The sequence below is a fragment of the Garra rufa genome, chromosome 10, assembly GCF_049309525.1.
Source record: "Garra rufa chromosome 10, GarRuf1.0, whole genome shotgun sequence".
In the NCBI taxonomy this organism is placed as follows: Eukaryota; Metazoa; Chordata; class Actinopteri; order Cypriniformes; family Cyprinidae; genus Garra; species Garra rufa.
In genome coordinates this window covers 31840602-31863304 of record NC_133370.1, presented here as the reverse complement: position 1 = coordinate 31863304, position 22703 = coordinate 31840602, and the positions used below count along the sequence as shown (strand labels likewise).

Sequence of the window (22703 nt, the reverse complement as noted above, 5' to 3'; positions counted from 1 at the left end):
TCAAATGTGACCTGTAAATGCGAAAAAAAAAATGTTTCCGTAGCTCTTTTGTGAAATATTCCTTTTTCGAATTGCCTAAAAACCACCTCATGTAAGCGTAAAAACTTTTTTTTGCGATATATGGATGTTTTTGCGTAAATTACACGTTTCCATTAGGCATATTTTCAATTCGCAAATTCAATTTGCACAATTTGAAGGGTAATGGAAACGTAGCTAGTTTTACACGCATGCCTTCCATCTTAAAGGGACAGCATTCCTAATTAAATACTTACCTGTGTCATTAATTTGACAAAAATGCAATGACTTTTCATCAACTAAAACTACTAAAACTATGACCCCCGGTTTCACAGACAAGGCTTAAGCCTAGTCTAAGACTAAAACGTAAACCTGAGCTGTTTGAACTGAAAGAAACTTGCACTGACTGATCTAAAAATATATCGGTGCCTTTGTTTTGTCTCAAGATGCACAACAGTAATGTTTTTTTTTCTAAGCATGTTTATAAAAATTACTTAAATATCCTAATTGAACTATCTGCTAATCCTGGCTTAGTCTAAGCCCTGTCTGTGAAACCGGGCCTGAAAGACTTGAATGACTAAAATGTGACTATTAAGCATTTTCTTCTTAAGATAAAGGCCATTGCAAAATTTTTGTACATTAAAAAAAAATACCTTACGTTACGTCAATCGAGTTTACACACTACCTCCGAAACTTTCGTCCATCATAAAATATTCAGATCAGGTTCAATTTTCTGTGTTTCACATCCATAACAAGCATTTTGATAGGAAAGGATGTGAGAAAAACGAAAAAACACAAACGAAAATTTCAGACTGCAATGACCTTAAAACTAAATCAAAAATGCCTGACAAAATTAACACTGCTGTCAATCAAGCTGTTTGCGAAGGGTCAATTCCCGGAAAACCACTAACTTGGCAACACTGCCTGTTTAAAAAAGTTGATGTTTTCACATGATCATAGACAGAATACTAAAGGAAAAAACTTTACTAATATATTGTACTTTTTGAGTGATACACAGAGACAGACTGTCCTCTTTCTCTGCACAAATGTAGTTTTAAAAAAAAAAATACGTACTACTTTAACTTAAACTGGATTTCTGTAGCCCTTTGTAATTGTGTCCTCTGTCTGAAAATAACAACAAAAAACCCTCTCTTCTGAATCAAATTGTTTCCATGCCCCTTTATGAACTATATACAAAAGATACTTCATGATTTATACTTTATGCACTAACATTTTTATCCCAAAAAGTAATTTCCTACCTCAGACAAAAAACTTTCATCCATTAGTTCAGGGTCACTAAATGCATGGCTGTTAACATTCAAGGCACTACACATGCAGGTGCTCATAGCCGTGTGTTGCTCATCAGGTGAATTACCACAGCGTGCTTCTGCTCCAGCGGCTGAATAAACACTTCTGCATGAGCTGTTCACCTATAGCACCATGGCAACGTCAGCTATTAAAGAAACTGCAAATCTCTATTCTAGATTTAAACATCATTCTGTGAGCTTAAAACTAGTCGAAGACCAACAAGAAATGCTTTAAAAACCAAACATGGTGTGATTGAGTGAGTGGTTTTGAACCGAAACTGAAACGGAGTAGATGATCTACTTGAAATGTAATCGATCATTTATTCCAAGTTTTACATAAATTATAAGTATGTTACACAGACGTGTAAGTTCTGAGTCTATTGTCATATATTTGAAGGGTTTTCAGGGACACAGACAGAACCGTAAAAACAATGGAGGCATAAAGCAAACAAAACAGCGTAAGCATTATAGAACCACACAACCTGAACACATTTTTACTGCAGAAACTTTAAATATGAAGAGAAATGAAGAATGCAACAGGCTTTGCAACATACAGCACAGAAAAAAAGCATGACTGAGAGAATCACACAGATGTGATTCACACAAACAGTAAACAATTATCACTTTCAATACAATACTGTCCAGAATCTGTAATATCGATGAAAAGCACCTCGAAATAGTTGTTTCCGTTTTAGATCTAAAAGGGTTAATCATAGCATTCACAAAATAACCAAACAAACGTTTAACAAATAGTCTTTTTTTTTATTTTCAAATTCCCTGCCTCAAATATATAAACTTGATTTTCTAACCAAGGCTCTGTATGTACAGGGTTGAACATCTTTTGGATACGCCTTTTAAGAGATTGAGGTATAGTGTCAAGAAATTCAATCTGACATCAAGTTACTTTTCATCAAGTTTCTTTAGCATTGCAGACGAGTCTCTGATTACCACAGCATTATTGCGACCACTTGAGAACGAAAGAAAGCTAGTGGAAGAGCATTATTCCTTCACTACGTAAGACATGCCCATATATTACTGGACAAAAAGGCAACTTCAAGTGCTTAAATTGGTCAATATTTACAAAATGGATACTTTATAATTACAAATTTGAATTGCTTGAAATGCTTTTTTTATTTTATAGTTGGCAGGGACACTTGATTGATTGACATCTTGTGAAGAAATCTGTTGCACTGTCGGTTTTCAAACATGAAAAGGCTCTTGATAGTTATCAATATTTCATCAAATCATTTTTGATGCACATGCAATATTTAAAGGCATTTGAGAAAGAACAGTATTGTACAAAATAATAATTACAGTTTTACCAAAAAAATCCACTTTCAATAGCACCTTTAGTGTTTGGGTGTTTACAACGAGAGCACACCACTGCGGTTGTCTTGCTCTCAGCAGCACCTGGAGGAGATTCTGGAAAGGGAAAACGGGCAGGAATGGGATTGGGAATTAATTGGATTGGGGCTTGGGGAAGGACTGGGATCAGGAGTAAACGGTGCTGGGATTAAGATTGGAATGGGAGAAAAAAAACAAGGCTTAAGACTTCAAATGGAGAAAAAAAAGACTCCTATAGGCTCTAGAGTGGTGAGATGGAGAGAAATGGGTCCTCCTTCTTCTCCTGAAAGTGCGCCATTGTCCACCAGGTAGTTCATGTCCTCTCTCTCGGTTTTATTCCAATTGCAGGTTTCAGTTGTGCGACTGGGATCCCACCAGGGCGATGAATATTCCATTTCAGATTACACAGTTCGGGCGCTGGTGTGTGTGTTTGTGGCGCAAGGAGGGGGCGGGTAGGGGGTTCTCTTGGCTGGCCACACTCCTTGACCTTTGCCATTAAGGTAGAAGTGGTGTCCTTTAGCCGAGGAAGCAGACGGGGCCTACCTCAAAGCCAAACCTTTGACTGGATTCTCCAAAGTCATTCAACATGACATCGATGATAGGCACCTGGTCGATGCGAGGAGTATTAATTTCCATCACAGACTTAGAATATCCTTGCTTCAGCTGCAAGAGAAAGAAATGGATTGTGTTAAACAGCATTATAATCCAATTTGATTGGACAAGCGGCAAGAGTCCAACAGCACTGAGGCTTCAAAGGTTGTACAACTTATTACTTTTAATGACAATTATATCTAAGACTGTTAAAAACTAGTTACATTTACTGAAATAAAATATAAATATTAGATGAACAACTTGGCAACTAACTCCAAATAAGTTTAAGCACTAAAATTACTATAACTATGAATGAAAGAATAAATTAAAGTAAAAAAATTAGTTAACGCAAATAACAAAATTATTACAATTAAAACAAAAAATATAAAAAGGAATATATTCGTAATATTTATAAATACTACGATAGTATATAAATAATACTAAAATAACACAGTGCTGCAATCCAGAATATAAGAGTGGTGTATAAAGGAAGTGGAGAGAATATTCAATATAAACATTATTCTTGCTGTGATAATGTGATATACATATTGATTATTGGCTGATATAAGATTTTTAAAAATATATTGGTATCTGACTGTCATGAATTTTAGCTGGAGTGCCTGTGAGCTTCGCTAGAGGGCACTCCATTCCATACTGTTACCATTTACCCCCGGACTCCATTTCCCATAATCCTTTGCATGGACTCATCAATACTCATTGTCTGCACCTGTGGCTCATTTACTCTGTCTGCTCACCTTATATAAGCCTGGTTTAGTTTGTCATTCTTTGCGAAGTCTTGTTATTGTTACACTGCATTTCTGAGCATTCTCCCTGGATTCATGTCTCCAGTTTCATTTTTGATCTCTTGCCTGTCTTTTGGATTTCTCCTTTGCCTGGGTTTTCTGCCTTGTTGATTGTTTTGGATTGTCTGCCTGTGTTTTGACCTATCGTCTGTATTTTGGATCACATCTCTGGTTTGTCCCAATAAAGCTGTATTTGGATCTCCAACCTGTTAAATCTTAGAGCAGCTCGTAACACTGACAATATTCATGGAAGCCTGTTTCCGCCACTGAATAAAACAAATAGGTAATTGTGACTTATCTCACAATTTTGACTTTTTGTGTGATATGAACTCACAATTGTGAGTTAGAAAGTCAGAATTGCGAAATAAAAATGTGCAATTGCGAGTTATAAAGTCTAATTCTAAGGAGAAAAAAAAAATGATATGTTCTCAGAATTACGTTTATATCATGCAATTCTGAGGAAAAAAGTCAGAAATGCCAGTTTATATCTAGCAATTTTGACTGAATTTTTCAGAATTGCCATTTTATATCTAACAATTCTGGCTTAGTTTGCATCTCACAATTCTAAAAAAAAAAAAAAAAAAATCAGAACCGTCAGTTTATATTGCATAATACTGATTGCAAGTTTTTTTCTCACAATTCTGAGAAAAAAGTCAGAACTGCCAATTTATATTTCGCAATTATGACTTAACTTGGCAAATTTATATCATGCAATTCTGAGGGAAAAAAAGTAAGGTAATATCTAGCAATTCTGACTTCATTTCTCAGAATTGTGAGTTTATATATTGCAATTCTGACTTAATAACTTACAATTGCGAGTTTTTATTTCACAGTTCCAAAAAGAAAGTCAGAACTGCCAGTTTATGTATTACATTTCTGACTTAACTTGCAATTGCAAGTTTATATCTAACAATTCTGACTTAACTTGCAATTGCAAGCTTTTATCTCACAAGTCAAAAAAAAAAAAAGTCAGAATTGAGTTTTTCATGCAGTTCTGAGAAAAAAGTTTGTATCTTGCAATTCTGACATAACTCGCAATTGCAAGTTTTTATCTCACAATTCTGATAAAAAAGTAAGAATTGCAAGTTTATATCTCGCAATTTTGACTTAACTTGCAATTGCAATAAAAAGGTTTTATCTCAATTCTCAAGTCAAGTCAGAATTATGAGATGTAAACTCGCAATTGTGAGAAAAATAGTCAGAATTGCAAGGTATAAACTTGCAATTCTGACTTAACTCGTAATTGCTAAGTAGGAGTTTTGTATCTCAAAATTCAGTGAAAAAAAAGTCAGAATTGCCAGTTTGTGTCACACAATTCAGTGAAAAAAAAAAGTCAGAATTGTGAGATGCAAACTGGCAATTTTGAGAAAAAAGTCAGAATTGTAAGAAAAAGTCTCAAGTTCCTTTTTTTTTAATTCAGTGGCAGAAATGGGCTTCCATAAGTATTAGATGTTTAATTGTGCTGCTCATTTATTCTGTTTTTACATTTAAATCACTTTTGGTGTCATCTAATGTTCACTATAATGAAGTTAATGTTTCATTTTTTTCAAGTTAATCTATAAAAAAACAGTTAAAACTAAAACATCTCAAAATTAATATTCACTTTTTTCAACTTTGCGTTAAAATGCTGTGATGCAAAAATGTATATAATTTAAAGCAACTTCTTTTTTTTTGTACATTCAGTTTAATTAATTTCACATTTTCAGTTTGTTTAGAGCTTGTTTTTGTTTTCCTGCTCTGTTCATGTCTATGTTTCTAAGTTAGCTTTCTAGTTTGTTAATTAGTTCAGTCATTCTTGTTTCCTGCCTGTTTGTTTACTTGGTTTCCTCAGATTTCAGAATTCTGTTCTGGTGTGTCTTGTTAATTATCTTCCTTGTCTTCTTAAGTTTCAGTTGTCCGGTATTATTCTTGAGTTAAGCTTATGGTCTCATAAAAGCTGTTTAGTTCTGTTGTTTTCTCCTGAGTTTCCCTAGTCTTCAGTTTGTATCCAAATATAAAACTTTAGTGGATTTGTCCACAATAACACAATAACCATCAAACCGATCAACAGCAGTCTTACCGAGCAGCCATCTGAAAGAGCCTTGATGAAGGGATTGTTGTCATAGGACATTTCCTCATCATTAGAGCCCAGGAAGCGCAGCGCCTTGTCGTAGTTGTCAGCCTTGGCGTCATACCAGGCCACAGACTGATGGCATATGTATGTGAAGTTCTGCCGGGCAGAAGAGCTGAGCAACTTGAGGAACGTCATCTGGACTGAGTTTATCGAGCTCTCCTCAACATCCACATAAGACAACTGTGACACAGGGAACAGACGGGTCAAACATCTGGACGAAAGAAGAACTTTCAAGACCTTTTCAAAGTGTTGTAGGGGATGGGAATCATTAGGAATTTAATGGTTCTGGTTCCTTGATCCAATTTAAAAAATCTTTAGTACTTTAGGGAAAGAGTCTTTTGATAATTAGTACTAATATAAAAATGCGTAGCAAAAATTTGAGTTATGTAACATATTTTAGATTTTTTTCTTTTTCTTTTCAATTATAGTACAATAAAACTGAAAAAACAAGGAATTGTACATAGTAACCCCAAAAGCATTGTTAGCTAACTATGGAAGTTAGTTCAGCTGAACTCTATTGGTAATGACAGCCCAGACTGCTTTACTAAGAGTCAAGCTGACAACACAAATTAAAAGCAGATTTTAGTCTATTTCATTCCTTAAAAAGAACCGACATGTGAAGTTACCATTCGGTTTGCACTGGCAGAAAAATGCTGTTGTTAAAGGAGTAGTTCACTTTCAGAACAAAAATTGACAGATAATGTACTCACCCCCTTGTCATCCAAGATGTTCATGTCTTTCTTTCATCAGTCGTAAGGAAATTATGTTTTTTGAGGAAAACATTTCAGGATTTCTCTCCGTATAATGGACTTCTATGGTGCCCCCGAGTTTGAACTTACAAAATGCAGCTTCAAAGGGCTCTAAACGATCACAGCCAAGGAAAGAAGGGTCTTATCTAGTAAAACGATGGGTTATTTTCTAAAAAAAAAAATAATTTATATACTTTTTAACCTCAAATGCTCATCTTGTCTAGCTCGGCAAGACGAGCGTTTGAGATTAAAGAGTATATAAGTTGTAAATGTTTTTAGAAAATAACCCATTGTTTCGCTAGAGAAGACCCTTCTTCCTCGACTGGGATCATTTAGAGCCCTTTGAAGCTGCATTTAAACTGCATTTTGGAAGTTCAAACTCGGGGCACCATAGAAGTCCATTATATGGAGAGATATCCTAAAATGTTTTCCTCCAAAAACACAATTTCTTTACGACTGAAGAAAGAAAGACATGAACATCTTGGATGACAAGGGAGTACATTATCTGTAAATTGTTGTTCTGAAAGTGAACTACTCCTTTAAAAGAACATTTTTTGAATAAGAACCATTTTTTTTCTAAACCACTGTCACTCATAAAGCAGTAGAGACATTCATGACCAAATTGCCGAGCTATGACTCAAAGTTTATGAATGCAAGAGAAAAATAGCCACTTACAATTTTTCCACGCTTAAATTCACTGAACCAAGATCCTGGGGACTCCTTTGGCCAGTTTGATATTCTAGCCTGGAACAAATGGAAACTGTGATCAAATAATTCAAGATAATACAGTTCTTTATTTTTGATTTATATTGCTACCAATCATGAGATTTAGTGAAGATGAGTTCCTCTTACCCCTGAGGATTTTTTATCAGGGTAAATGCAAGTTTCTCCTCCTGCAGTGAAGTTACAGTTCACTTTGAAGGCGTCTGATATGCATCCCATATTTGGATCGATCCAGTAATGTCCTACAGTCAAAAACGTGGATGTTAAAATTCTCCTTTTTTGCCCTAGATAAACATCTTTCTTCATCTTTTTCTGTTTTATCTTTGATTATAAACCCTTTTTTACTTCAGACAGACTTAACTGACTCTTGTGTACACTGCTGCTCAAAAGTTTGGGATCAGTAAGATTTTTAATGCTTTTTAAATGCGTTTTATCTGCTCATCAAGGCTGCATTTATTTGATTAAAAATACAGAAAAAACTGTAACATTGTGAAATGTTAATGCAATTTAAAATAGTGGTTTGCTATTTTAATACACTTTAAAATATAGTTTATTCCTGAGATGCAAAGCTGAATTTTCAGCATCATTACTCCAGTATTCAGGGTCACGTGATCCTTCAGAAATCATTCTAATATGCTGATTTATCATCAGTGTTGGAAACAGTTAAAACGTTAAAAAGAACTGCATTTATTTAAAATTCGTTCAAAGTTTGGGGTCAGTTTCTCTCTTTGAAAGAAATGTATACTTTTATTAATTTATAAATTGATAAAAAGTGATAGTAATGATAGTAAAGATTTCTATTTTGAATAAATGCTGTTCTTTTTAACTTTTTATTCATCAAATAATCCTAAAAAAGTATCACAGGTTCCAACTGTTTCCATTCATTGATAATAAAAGTAATAAATCAGTATATTAGAATGATTTCTGAAGGATCAGTGACACTGAAGACTGGAGTAATGGCAGATGAAATAATCAACTTTGCATCAAAGAAAGTATCTCAAAATGAATTTTGAATTGCAATAATATTTAATATTTCAGACTTAAAAATCTTACTGATTCCAAACTTTTGAGTAGAGGTGTATGTAAAAATCTGACTTAACTACGCTAAAGTAACTTTCTCTCACCATCAGGGAAGTCTGGTTGGCTGAGCTGCAGGTCTTTGCAGGTTCTAGCTGGGTTATCCTGGGTTCCCAGAGGGAACTTCATGCGTTCAATGTCCTGCTTGAGGGTGTTGAGAGATCCAAACACATCTTCCATTCCCTCCATACCATAATCTGCTGTTCCCGCTGCTTCATCATCCTGCATGTCAGGTGACCTCCTCGATCTTTTATTTGTCTGGAAGGGGAGGGGCTGAATGATGTCACCAGCAGGGCCCTAGAGATAGACAATCAAAAATAAATCACTGAGAAATCTGTAGGGTCGTATTCAATCCCATTGGAGACATAAGCATGTCAATTTGATTTTCAGCACAGCTCTCAATGCAATCTGGTTTATTTTCATACAATATTATATTTTTCTTACAGGAGGTCCTGGTGGTCCTATCAGGCCAGGGTCTCCCTTCTGGCCACCTGGACCCTGGGAAAACATAAAGCATGCTTAAATTAAACTGGAACAAAATACGAACCATCATAATAACAATAGGTATTAGAGAGGTTCAGCACTTACAGTTGATCCTTTGGATCCCTTCTGTCCTTGTGTTCCCTGAAGACAGAGACAACAAGGAAATCGATTAATCCAACCATGTTTACATACACAATGCAAAAATGCATTAACCTGACTGTCACAACAGAATAAGATTTCTGAAATCTGCATTAATCAGCATTTTGGGCCATGCACAGGATTTTACTTTTAATGAATGTAAAAACATTCATATAAGTAACGAAAGAGTTCATGACAAAGGGCCATTCTACAGAATTGTAGACCAAAACACATTTAGAAAGCATTTAAGTATTCAAATCTTCATTTTATTATCTATTGAAACCCACAACAATGTTTAAAATATTAGTAAGCTTAATATATATATAAAATCATCATTTAGTGAGTACTTGCAATTGGGAGGTGGCTGTCCCGATGCCTAACCCCTAAATTTTAACTTAAATGATATTGAAATATTTTTGACATTTGGCATTGTTGTTTTTAAAAATACCTTTCAGATTTTTTGAAGTCTAAAAACATCTTTAATTTAGATTCTCTACAGTATGTAAAAAAATGCGTCCCGCATTTTCATGTCACTACTGAAACTGCATGTTTTAGTCCATTGGCTGAGACTGATTTTAGCTACACCCCTACATTTATGATCAGGAAATATGTTCACTCTCTTTCATAGCTACATGGTGAGTAGGCCCCAGCATTTTGAGATAAATGTGTTCAAAAGTATGAAAAATCTGTGCGTAACTTTAAAAATGCCACCACCGAACAACATTTTTCTATAATTAAACACACTTTTTTGGGAGTTATTCCATAACATTTACTTTTTAATATGTGTACAACTGTTCAGAACTGTGTTAGCTAACCATGTGCTGATTAGCATGTTTGTGCTAGGTTCAAAAGTATCTAAAATTGTCACTACTAAAAAAATCAAGACCAAAACTTTTGGTGAAATTGCCACTACCGTAACAGTCACGACCGAAAAATGTCATTATTGTTTCAGTAGTGACACATAATCCTTTATTTGGGGGAAATAAATACAATTTTAGTACAGTTATGCAAATTTTTTGTATTTTAGTAGTTTTAGTTTGGTTAAAATTCTGTAATTTGATGTGGTCGCTACCAAAACATTATTGCCACTACCGAAAATGTGCTGTCACGACTGAAACATAGGATATTTTTGTCAAAAATAAGGTATACTGAATTATCAACTAAGATGTTATGATAGTGTTTGGGTCAATGTATATTAAAACTAATGAATCCTTACATTTGAAATCAGAATGATCAATTGTTTGCCTTTTACAAAGAAACATTGAATTCAAGATACAACAAATCTCAAAAATTACTTTTGAAATATTGTTAAAATTGTAACTGTTATTGATTTACCTCTGAAAACATTTTAATAAAATAGAAAAAATATATTTACAGGGAAAATGTATGAGAAATCTTAATAGCTTAATATAACCCCCCTTATTAAATTATATATTACTGTGTTTCGGTAGTGACAAATTTGGGGATAGGACAAATATTGACAAAAATTCTGAAAAAAAAATATAAATAAATAAAACAACAACAACATGAGAATCAACTGCACAATTACTAGAAATGTGAACCTTGGATATTATACAATTTGCATACATACAAAATTTCTGGAAAAATACATTTTTTCCAAGAGGTTTCCAACTCTGACTTTGAACCAATTCTGTAGAATGGTGCATACATGTATTTTCATTTCAAATAGAGTAATAAAAATACAGCTTACAGGAATACCAGGAGGACCTGGGGGACCGACGGGACCAGAAGTACCAGCGGGACCCTGCAGTCAATAAAACATTTCATATTTTTCAGGGCAAAATCAAAACCTATTCTTAAATAACACTGTTTATGATGAACAGACAAAAGCACACCCAGATTCTGAACTAACTCAGGTGTATGTAAAGATTACATGTCACTCACAGCATCACCCTTGCCTCCACCAACTCCCTGAGGTCCTTGAAGTCCTCTGTCACCCTTCTCTCCTGACTCACCGGGAGGGCCGATCAAACCAATCAGACCTGGATGACCCTGGACGAGTAAAGGGAAACTTTAATACTAAAGGTTTTAATAGTAAAACATACATATGCCTATATTTCACAAATGCAAATTGCATTTCATGGAAGCTTTGATAGAGCATACATTGTATTTAATCAAGAATCTTGGGTTACTTGAAACCTATGACTATGAAGATGTATTGGCAAAATGTTCAGTGAAACAACAACATGCATCATTCAGTAAAAATCAATGCAAATCTCAATTTAAAGGCTTAAATGTCAAACGATGTCTTTTATCATCATACAAAATGCAACATATTGTTCTGGATCTTTTACTACCGCAGTCTACAGCGTGTACAATATAAATCTCATTTAAGGCACAGAACCTGAGAGGTGCTCAAGTGCTATAGTTTCTATTCAATATATTTACAGCCACTGCTACTGTACTTGGCTCTCCAGAATATTAATACTTCACTTCTCAGCAGGTCTCCTCTCATAAAACAGATTTACAGATGTATAGTGCATTGATTATGTATTGCAGGCAGAGTAGCCATTTAATCATTGTGTGACATTGTATTTAATCTACAGCACTAAGAGCTTGTTTATACCTTGTCATTATGTGAAATAGAGATGCCAGTGAGGGCCGTTGCACTCACATCTTAAACTTTCAACTGAGCTCAGCATAATTGTAAATATACATAGACAGGCTTGGAAAGAACTGTTTTATATTTTAAACAGCATATGTACACTGCCTTTCCGAAGTTTGGGAACAGTATTTTCAATGTTTTTAAAGAAGTCACTTATGCTCATCAAGCCTGCATTCATTTAATCGAAAATACAGAAAAAACAGTAATATTGTGAATTATTATTGCAATTTAAAATACCGGTTTTCTATTTTAATATAATTTAAAATATGATTGATTTATGTGATGCAAAGCTGAATTTTCAGCATCATTACTCTTCACCCAGTCTTCATTGTCACATGATCCTTCAGAAATCACTCTAATTTGCTGATTTATTAGCAATGTTGGAAACAGTTAAGATGTTTCATTTTTTTGGAAACTGATACTTTTTTCAGGATTCTTTGAAAAATAAAAAGTTAAAAAGAACAGCATTCATTCAAAATAGAAATCTTTTTATAACAATATGTGACCCTGGACCACAAAACCAGTCATAAGGTTAAATTTTACAAAACTGAGATGTATACATCATATGAAAGCTCAATAAATAAGCTTTCTATTGATATATGGTTTGTTAGGATAGGACAATATTTGGCCGAGATACAACTGTTTGAAAATCTGGAATCTGAGGGTGCAAAAAATCAAAATACTGAGAAAATCACCTTTAAAGTTGTCCAAATTAGGTTCTTAACAATGCATATTACTAATCAGAAATTACATTTTGATATATTTACAGTAGGAATTTTACAAAAGACCTTAATGGAACATGATCTTTACTTAATTTCCTAATGATTTTTTGGCATAAAAAAAAATCAATAATTTTGACCCATACAATGTATTTTTGGCTATTGCTACAAATATACCCCAGCGACTTAAGACTGGTTTTGTGGTCCAGGGTCACATATAAGTCTTTACTACCACTTTGTATCAATTTATCACATAATATCACAATAAAATACAAATTTCTTAAAAAAAAAGTTTTGAACAGTAGTGTAAATTGTTACAAAAAATTTCTATTTTAAATGAATGCTGTTCTTTTTAACTCTTTATTCATCAAGGAATCCTAAAAAAAGGTATCACAGGTTCCAAAAAAATAAAAAGCATCACAACTGTTTCCAACATTGATTATAAATCAGTATATTAGAATGATTTCTGAAGATTTATGTGGCAATGAAGACTGAAGTTCTTTAAAAAAAACATTACAAATCTTGATCTGATCCCAAACTTTTGAATGGCAGTGTATATATGAGGCAAAATATATATTTAAATATATAAAATGACAAAATTAACATAGATATGACATTACTTTTTCTTACTAAAATTATCTATTGACATTATTGGCAGTATTCTTATTTTTGTGCTTCAGAAAAATACTAGTTGAAACGTACCTTCTCACCCTTACTACCAGGGTCACCTTTCAAGCCAGGAAGACCAGGAGGACCCTAGAATTAGTCAAGACACATAAATGTTACAGTTAAGTCTTTAGGCAAAATAATTAAATACTTGGCATTCATTAGTCTAAATAACCAATATAATGGTGCCTGACTGTATCTTCTTACCAATGGTCCAGGTGGACCGTCTTGGCCAGCAGCTCCAGGAAGTCCCTGCTCACCCTGAGAGAGCAGACAGAAACCAGCAGCACATTAATACAAACTATAATATGCCAAAATGAATGCATGGCACATATACGCAAATCTACCGACTAGACAAGGAGAGTGATTCAACTTGAATAGCTTAATAATTCAAATTAAGAGATTCTTGTGTACCATTTTGCTCAGTTAATATAATTACACAACAATTTGAACTATATCAAAGTTTCCAAATGCATACCACAGGCCCCGGGATGCCACGTAAGCCCTCAGCTCCAGACTTTCCAGGAGGCCCCTGAGGGCCCACAGGCCCAGTTTTTCCCGCTGGTCCTTCAGAGCCAGCCTCACCCTGTAAGACGAAAGTAGAAATAAGGGATAATATAGTGGGGAAATAAAAAAATCATATAAAAAAATCCTAAAATCTATATCTAGATTTAGTATTAGTATTTAGTACTAAAATTCAAGATATTGGTGCAAAAAAATGCCCCTGTCTGTGTTTTGTCTCATATTTAAAAATATCACACAATATCACACTGGCAGCAAGAGAAATATTACACAAGTGCTGATTCTGTCCCAATCTATTACAAGCTTAAATGTGATTTTTTTCAACAGTTCAGTAAATAAGAAATTGAGAGTGTTTTTATATTATATTGTTTTTATATGTCCTTTTGCTAGATTTTGCAGAGAACATATTACCTTTGAAACCATAGCCGAGCAGAACTTTTGCTTTCGCATCTCTGAGCAACAAAGCAGTGCTCAGTTTTTAAATTAATCTGAGGCTTCAAAAGCCCATTCAGAGAATTAATCCGCCGTTTTAACGTATCAAATGAATGACTCATAAAGACATCTACCGCCACCTACTGACAGATTTAGTTTCTTATTTATAGTTTGATTTCATTAAAAAAAAAGTAATAAAAATAATAATAATAAAGGGATAGTTCACCCAAAAAACATAAATTAAGGTATTTTGAAGACTATTGGTAACAAAGCTGTTTTTGGTTACCAATGGCTTTCATTGTATGAACCAAAAATACTGAGATGTTTCTCACATTATCTTCTTTTTTATGTTATATAGTTTACGTTATGCCGTTGAAACCTAAATGTTTATGTGTAATAACTTTGATGCTGAATTAGATAAAATATTTAAATCTAAATCTACTATTTGCAATGTCTACTTGTTACTTTCTTTTTTAACACAATAATAGCTTTAAATCATTTTTTGTGTGTATTTTCACAGCCAAATTTAGTTTGTGAATAATTCGATTAATTAATCGAAACATCATGTAATTAATTGGATTAATATTTTGAATCGACTGACAGCCCTAGTATATATATATATATATATATATATATATATATATATATATATATAATGTTTTTAGTAATGTAACTGACCTTTTCAATGCTAGCATCATAAAAAACAACTATGATATGCATGTGAAGCTAATGTGATAAGATTAACAATAACATTGGATCAACAGATCAAGCTTTTAGAAGGAAAATATAGATTTCTTGTCACTTCCTGTGATTGAACCTGCAGTATAAGCTTAACTTCTTGTGGCACCCAATTAGGTTTTCTCGTGCTCAGATCTTTCAATGAGGATTTTAAAAGTCAGGACCACTTAGTGTCGTGAGAGATTGGATTCAACAGACAAAAGCATGGACAGATAGCAAATCAAGCTTAGAGGAGGACAAACGATTTACGCTGCAATACAAATGACAATCATGTTGTTTGGTTGTTCGAGTGCTAGTTTAAATAATGAAAACTGTCTTACCTTTGCGCCCTTCTCTCCTTGTCTGCCTTCTGTTCCAGCTGGGCCAGCAGGACCCTTGAAGAGAAAACAAAAAACAAAAAAAACCCTCAAAACCTTCTACAGCACAAATCTATAAAAACCTATTAACAAAAAAAAAAAGGTACTGCATGCAAATGTACCATGGAAACAAGATACGCACTTTCTTTTTTCATCAACATGATGCACCATTTTTAGACGCTCTTGTTCACTAGCAACCAAAACTTGCACATTGTAAACACTTTTATACCTCTTATGTCTGTTATGATGTATTGCTAATGCGCTAACATTTGCTAATGGAGTAATATAATTTGAGATACGTCTTATTTTCATACACAACATTGATTCTGAAGCAAATGTAACACGTTTTAAGAACATTTAAATGTTTTTAATGGAAAAGACCAAAAAACAGATTACAACTGTTGTTTTTGGAGTGAAGGTATTAGCAGCAGCAATGGCTAATGGCTTTGGCAGGCATTCTGATATTTAGCATTACTGTCCACACATTTGTGAACACTATTAATATGATTATGCAGACAAATAGCAACTCGTGAAAGACTTAATGATGGTATTGTTTGCTCAGCGTGGGAATGAACACAGCGCAGGTTGAAATATGTTTCCCAGAAGTCTATGATCAATATGGGTGTGCGCATTTAGATTCAAGACACAGCGAAGGCCCGAGGTCTGCCGAATGAATCAGCTTCACGCACAGACCCATTTAGTTGTAAGCAAGGCGAGCTAAAATGGAAAGCCCTGAAATGCATTTTTATTGCTACTAACGGCTCTGCTGATATAAGAAAATTCAATTTTTCAGGCTAAAAGCCTGACTTGTTCATACATTGAAAACAGTCTTAATTTCTTTCCTGACATATATTTGGCAATAAAACTCCCTTCACCAAATTCTCTCAGAAGTTCTGAGCTAAATTAAAAGTTTACTGTGGTAAATACATCAGATCACAGACATGTTAGAAAACTTAAAGTATAATCAATTCTAAGCCAAAGTCTTGAGGATGGCACCGGAGCTGACAATGACAACTTCATTTCCTTTCGGCTATCACTTTGCCGTCACAGTGCTGTCATTCAACCCACTTTGGTCAATATTCTATAATAGAACTGTCTAAATGTCAGCCTCAGCTCAACTGCTCTTAAGCAATGCAAACTGATGTGAGAAGCCCTTTTTTTTTTTACCCCCAAACAGGTTTTATGTTATGCTGAGATTTCACAGGAATGCCTTTTCCCAAGCAAAGCCTGCACTCTTTGCTCACTTGGGAACAATTTACTGAGGGAAGACCCAGTAAAATCCTGACTGCGCTCTCCTTTTAAAGATTTATTGTTTGTGCAGTACAGATCTGTTAAAAATAAATGTGCCCCATAAAATATAGGCTACTTTTAGCATGAATTGCTTTTAGCAAGGGAAGCTCATAAACCGGTTTGAAAATGTGTGTCTCAGCAGATTATAGAAAGAACACAAAGGGGTAATACAAACAAGTACGTTCTTACATTTTTTTTAAGACTGAGAAGTATGTATCTCATGAAGTTAGTGTTAAGCATTTTACATTTATTTCAAATAAATCAGTAACAATTAAAACTATATGTTTTATTTGTGAACTTCTGTTCAGCTATTTTTTGGTATTTTTGAATTTTTTGGATCATTAGTATTTGTTACAGACATGAAGATTTTACTTTAAATTTCACCAAGCTGATTACTCACTAAAAACTCCCACAGATCATGTTTTCATGTCATTTTAAGTTTTATTTTGATGTAACAAAGTGGTTATATTTAAGCGTATGAGTTGTTTGCTTACTTTTTAATTAAGTTAAAATTAGTCTTCCCATTGACGCCATTACAATTGAGGTCAAAAGTTTACATGCACCTTGCATAATCTGCAAAATATTAATTATTTTAACAAATTAACAGGGATCATACAAAATGCATGTTATTTTTTATTTAGTACTGACCTGAATAAGATATTTCACATAAAATACGTTTAAATAAAGTCCACAAGAGAAAATTAATTGTTGAATTTATAAAAATGACCCCGTTCAAAAGTTTACATACACTTGATTTACACTTGGTGTAGTGATAGTTGTTTATGAGTCCCTTGTTTGTCCTGAACACTTAAACTGGGGGTGAAAACTTTTTGAATTTAAATATCAGGGAATATGTAACTTATTTTGTCTTCTGGGAAACATCAGAAATATCTTCTGTAGCTTCTAAAGGGCAGTACTAAATTAAAAAATATATGATATTTAGGCAAAAAAAGAAAAATGTACACATTTTCATTCTGTTCAAAAGTTTACACCCCCTGGCTCTTAATTGTGTTTCCTTTTGGAGCGTCAGTGAGCATTTGAACCTTCTGTAGTAGTTGTATATGAGTCCCTCAGTTGTCCTCAGTGTGAAAAGATGAACCTCAAGGGTTTAAATACACAAAACTGCTAGAAAAACAAATATTTTGTGGGATCTAAAGAATTTTTCTGAAGAACAGCAGGCAGTTTAACTGTTCAGGACAAACAAGGAAGTCATGAACAACTATCATCACTAAACAAAAAAATACAGTTGTGTTTAGGTAAAAACACAGTATTAAGAACCAAGTGTATGTAAACTTTTGAACAGGGTCATTTTTATAAATTCAACTATTATTTTCTTTTGTGGACTATATGTAAACAACTTTTTAAACGCCATTTTGCAGATTATGCAAGGTGTATGTAAACTTTTGACATTACTGATTCATATGCAACTGTATATTGTTGATTTAGACTGACTCTCGAATGCGAAAAACGCACAAACACAAGAGGTGGGATTTATCTCATGAACAAATCACAGCCGAGCATTTCCAGTCATAACCAACCATATCGCAATGGAGGCATTGCCTCCTCTCACAATTACTAGCTCAATTACTTTTTTCAGTAGCTTGACAGTAGAGATGCTACTTTTAAAATAGTGAAGCATTTTCAGTAGCAATTTTTTTCAACAAGTAGCGGTGTAGTGACATGAAATGCTACATAATTTTGCTTAAAACCTGAACTGCGATGCCCGACTGGCAAATGATGAATTCTTTAGCATCTAGAGTCTGGCATTTTCAATGAATGTGTCAAACGGTATGTAAAATGATCCAAAATCTTTTGAGATTCGGTGTGAATCATTCAACCTGTCTACTCAAGCGCTGAATCATTTAGCAGGATAAAACAGTCCTGCAATGCTTTATAAGGCAAAGTGGAATAATTTACTATCCACTGAAAAAAATCCTGGAATATTTGGTATATTTTACTAGTGATGAAGATGATGTTTCTGATTAAGAGCTAGTGAACAACTCAAACCCACTTTGAATCTGCTCATTCAATGCATGGATGGAGCAAGAACATAATGTGTCTAAATTGCAAGAGCACAGTTCAGTTGAATAATAATGTTTTCTCTCCTAATGCTGTTAAGTTGAATGTATGAGCTTTTAAGCAAAGTGTTCGCTGAAATAACCACAGCACAACACTAAAAAGCGTGCGGTTCCTTCAATCAGATGTATGTGAAGGTTGCGTTTGTAACTATAGCAACAGTAGGATCTCTGCAGATTTTCTTTCAGAAAGATCATTAGTCCATAACATATTGTACCTGTTTCATGGCACATAATAAAATAGAACAATTTGTATGCGTGTTCAAAAATGTGTGCATTTCTAGATGTTTCTTGATATAACCAGTCGCCCACATCTAAAATATTACACACAGACACATTTTAAAATGCATATTTTGTATTTTTTTTATATTTAAAAATGTAACTATGCATAACTATGTATAATAAGAGTCTCTTTAAGTAGCTAAAAAGTAGTTAGCTACTTTTTCCTAAAAACTTACAATGTAACTACAGTCAAACCAAAAATTATTCAGACACCAGATATAATTTATGATATACTAGACTATAGTTTATTCATGTAAGTGGGGATAGCAAAAAAAGTAAACTGTGACAAATTATACCCAAAAATTCTTCATACACTGGACTACCAGTAAAATTGATAAAAATTTGGGACCAAAATTTATTCAGACACTTTGACCTGACCATGATTTGCTTAAGTGTTTTTTACATACCTTTACATACCATTATATACCTTTCTATCAAAGTTATGTGACATTATCAAGATGAATTTCTTCTGATTTCTTGTCATTTTATTACCATTTTCTATAGCAAATAAACTGCGATAATGTGAGAAATGCTAACAGTATCTGAATAAATTTTGGTTTGACTTTGGTTTCAGATTGGTAGCTTGTCTCTACTTGGACTGGTTTAAAATATAAGTAGCTTGTAATTTGGAAAGCTTACCCAACACTAAACCAAATAAACTGGTAAAGTACTCACTCGCTTTCCAGGGGGTCCTGGAGGACCGGCTTCACCAGATGGACCAGGTGGACCCTGTAGTGTAAAAATTCAATGCATTACTAGCACGTTTCACTATGTTTGAACATAAAATATTTTTCATTGAACATCGACCATCACTCACAGGCTGACCGGCCTCTCCATCATCTCCCTTGTCTCCGGCAAGGCCATCCAGTCCCTGTGTGAAACAGGACATTACATCACAACACTGCTCTAATATTTCATTTCCAAGCATCATATTATAGTTTCCCTTACAATATTTGTTTAATACGCCATTGGACATTAAGCCTGTAACTAATGACTATTTTGACAACCTTTTAATTATTCATTTGATTTATATTCCACATCTTGCACAATGTTTTTCTTTAAACAATGTGCAGTGAAGCCTATAATATATGCTATGCAAAAAAAGGTGCTTGAGTGGAAACCTGTGCGCATGAAACTACATGACTTTCTTTGAAGTGTTTATACTATATATAAAGTGCTTTGGAAAATAGTTGAGCACTTTCTTCCCTTGCTCTACTGCTTTCAGCATTTACATACATTTGTTCCCCACAGAAATTGTAATATTACTGCTGCAAAGTGAATATGTCTCCAAAGTGAACTTACACCAGCTCCGGGCTCACCAGGAGGACCTGGATCTCCAGGGAAGCCAATAGGACCCTAAATTACAAAAAACATATGAATCAATTCAGTCATAAAATAGTATTTTATCAGTGCAGTTAGATGAAGGGTGCTTTCTGGGATGTCATTGATGGAGACTTACTGGGTTTCCTTTGGGACCGTCATCTCCAGGAGGTCCTCTTGCTCCAGCGGGTCCTGCAGCTCCAGGAGGGCCGGATTCTCCTTTCTCTCCAAGCTCACCTTTGGGTCCCTACAGAAGGACACAACAACTATCAACATCCTTCTATTATTAACCATGTTAAAAATAATTAAAAGCAGATGCTTTGTTGTTTTCAAGCCCAAGAGGGAGATTAACTGTAAATATGCTGCCTAAAAAGACATTGTTATGGTTACTTATTGCTTAGTGGTTGCTAGGCCATTTTAGATGGTTGCATCATTCAGAATCACATTGAATTTCTAAATTTTTAAATTGAGGTAGCGAACCAGGTCAACTGTACTTTAAAATTTTAATTTAACAAAGTGAACTGAAGTTCATATTACTGCAACAAGTAAAACATAAGTGCATAGAAAAGTTATCAAAACTAACTTTAAAGGTTGTCTTAAAGGAAAAGTTCACTGCCTTTCTTTCTTCAGTCATAAAGAAATTATGTTTTTAGAGGAAAACATTTCAGGATTTTTCTCCAAATAGTGGACTTCTATGGTGCCCAGAGTTTAAACTTCCAAAATGCAGTTTAAATGCGGCTTCAAATGATCCCAGATGTGGTTGTAAACTATGCCAGCCGAGGAAGAGCGAAACAATCGTTGTTTTTTTGACAATTTATATTTTTAACCTCAAATGCTCATCTTGTCTTGCTCTGCCTGAACTCTGTTTTTTTCCAGTTCAAGGGTATTTCAAAAATCTCCCATCTCATTTTCTTCCTCAACTTCAAAATCGTCCTACATCGCTGTTTTACCTTTTTTGTTAAGGGTGTTTGATCTTCTTTGCATGTTTACTGTGCAAACACTGGGTTTGTACTTCTGCAGTGATGTAGGATGATTTTGAAATGATTTTTGAAGTTGATGGAGAAAATAGTTCGAAAAAGTTCAGGCAGAGCAATTCAAGGCGAGTGTTTGAGGTTAAAAAGTATATAAATTGTATTTTAGTTTTTTTTAATAAGCAATTGTTTCACTAGAAAAGACCCTTCTTCCATGGCTGGGATCTTTTACAACTGCATTTGAGATCATTTGAAGCTGCATTTAAACTGCATTTTAGAAGTTCAAACTCCGGGCACCATAGAAGTCCACTATATGGAGAAAAATCCTAAAATGTTTTCCTCAAAAAAACATTATTTCTTTACAACTGAAGAAAGAAAGATGTGAACATCTTGGATGACAAGGGGGTGAGTACATTATCTCTAATTTTTTGTTCTGGAACTGAACTTCTCCTTTAAACTCCTAATGCAAGCAGAAAGCTACTGTCCTCTTTAGTCTCAAAAAGCATTGAGACCAACAGACAAACATCAGCATTTAAGATGCTGATATCACATAAACAGGTTTGTGAAGCAGGCGACGGTCGAAATAATGTCCCTGGGTGAAAAAGGATGATGATAACAGCAACCATCTGGAATGCAAGTGATGTTCACCTCAGCATATATGAGCTAGAGGAAAATTTTCACACATGGCATTCTAAGGTCAAATTAATCCACTGCAAAGGACTGTAGCAGCCTTAAAGATCATTAGCTTTATGTGTTCTGGAAACAAGAATTTGTGTAGTTATGCTTCTTGAATGTCAATAGATTAGCCACAATTACATACACGTCAGATATGTCTGGTAAACACTCATAAAATCAGACTCAATGACTCTTAAACACAAATAAATACTTACCACTGTACCAGGCTCTCCTGGTGGTCCTGGATTACCTGCCTCACCGGTCTCACCCTGAAAGGAAACAAATTCAGTTTTACTTGGTCTTTATTACATTGTGACATCTAAACACATTCATTATACTAACTACAATACATATTTATGTATATTCATGTTTTAAAGAAATACCCACCTTTTCACCATTTCCACCCATTGAGCCAATACCTCCAGGAGGGCCAGGAGCACCCTGTCAATCAAATAACAATACTGCTATTTAAAATCTTTCTGATTGAGTTTTTATACAAATATTTAAGAGTTAAACTTACATCTGCTCCACTAGGACCTTGAGGACCTCTGGGACCAGGAGGACCAGGTGGACCCTGTAAGAAAAACAACAGTTTGTCAAACAGCGAAGATAATAAACTCTGGAAGATTCAATAGATTGAGTCAAATCAAAAGTTGGTGAGTCATTCTGACCTATTTATTACAAGAAT

The 22703-nt window shown here is 34.3% G+C and overlaps 1 protein-coding gene across 1 annotated transcript in view; it reads right to left on the bottom strand.

Annotated features, from left to right (window-relative positions):
* Positions 1-1623: 1623 nt before the first annotated feature.
* The window catches only part of LOC141344052 (uncharacterized), a 34908-nt gene continuing 13828 nt past the window's right edge, over positions 1624-22703 (bottom strand). The window contains exons 5-24 of the mRNA XM_073848779.1: positions 22536-22589; positions 22403-22456; positions 22231-22284; positions 20509-20616; positions 20352-20405; positions 19867-19920; positions 19725-19778; positions 15367-15420; positions 13833-13940; positions 13562-13615; positions 13391-13444; positions 11249-11356; positions 11055-11108; positions 9311-9346; positions 9167-9220; positions 8770-9019; positions 7775-7887; positions 7598-7666; positions 6120-6353; positions 1624-3329 (exon numbers count right to left, since the gene is read on the bottom strand). Coding sequence (XP_073704880.1) covers positions 3183-3329; positions 6120-6353; positions 7598-7666; positions 7775-7887; positions 8770-9019; positions 9167-9220; positions 9311-9346; positions 11055-11108; positions 11249-11356; positions 13391-13444; positions 13562-13615; positions 13833-13940; positions 15367-15420; positions 19725-19778; positions 19867-19920; positions 20352-20405; positions 20509-20616; positions 22231-22284; positions 22403-22456; positions 22536-22589 — 1767 coding nt within the window. The 3' untranslated portion in view covers positions 1624-3182. The remainder of the gene's footprint in view (positions 3330-6119; positions 6354-7597; positions 7667-7774; positions 7888-8769; positions 9020-9166; positions 9221-9310; positions 9347-11054; positions 11109-11248; positions 11357-13390; positions 13445-13561; positions 13616-13832; positions 13941-15366; positions 15421-19724; positions 19779-19866; positions 19921-20351; positions 20406-20508; positions 20617-22230; positions 22285-22402; positions 22457-22535; positions 22590-22703) is intronic.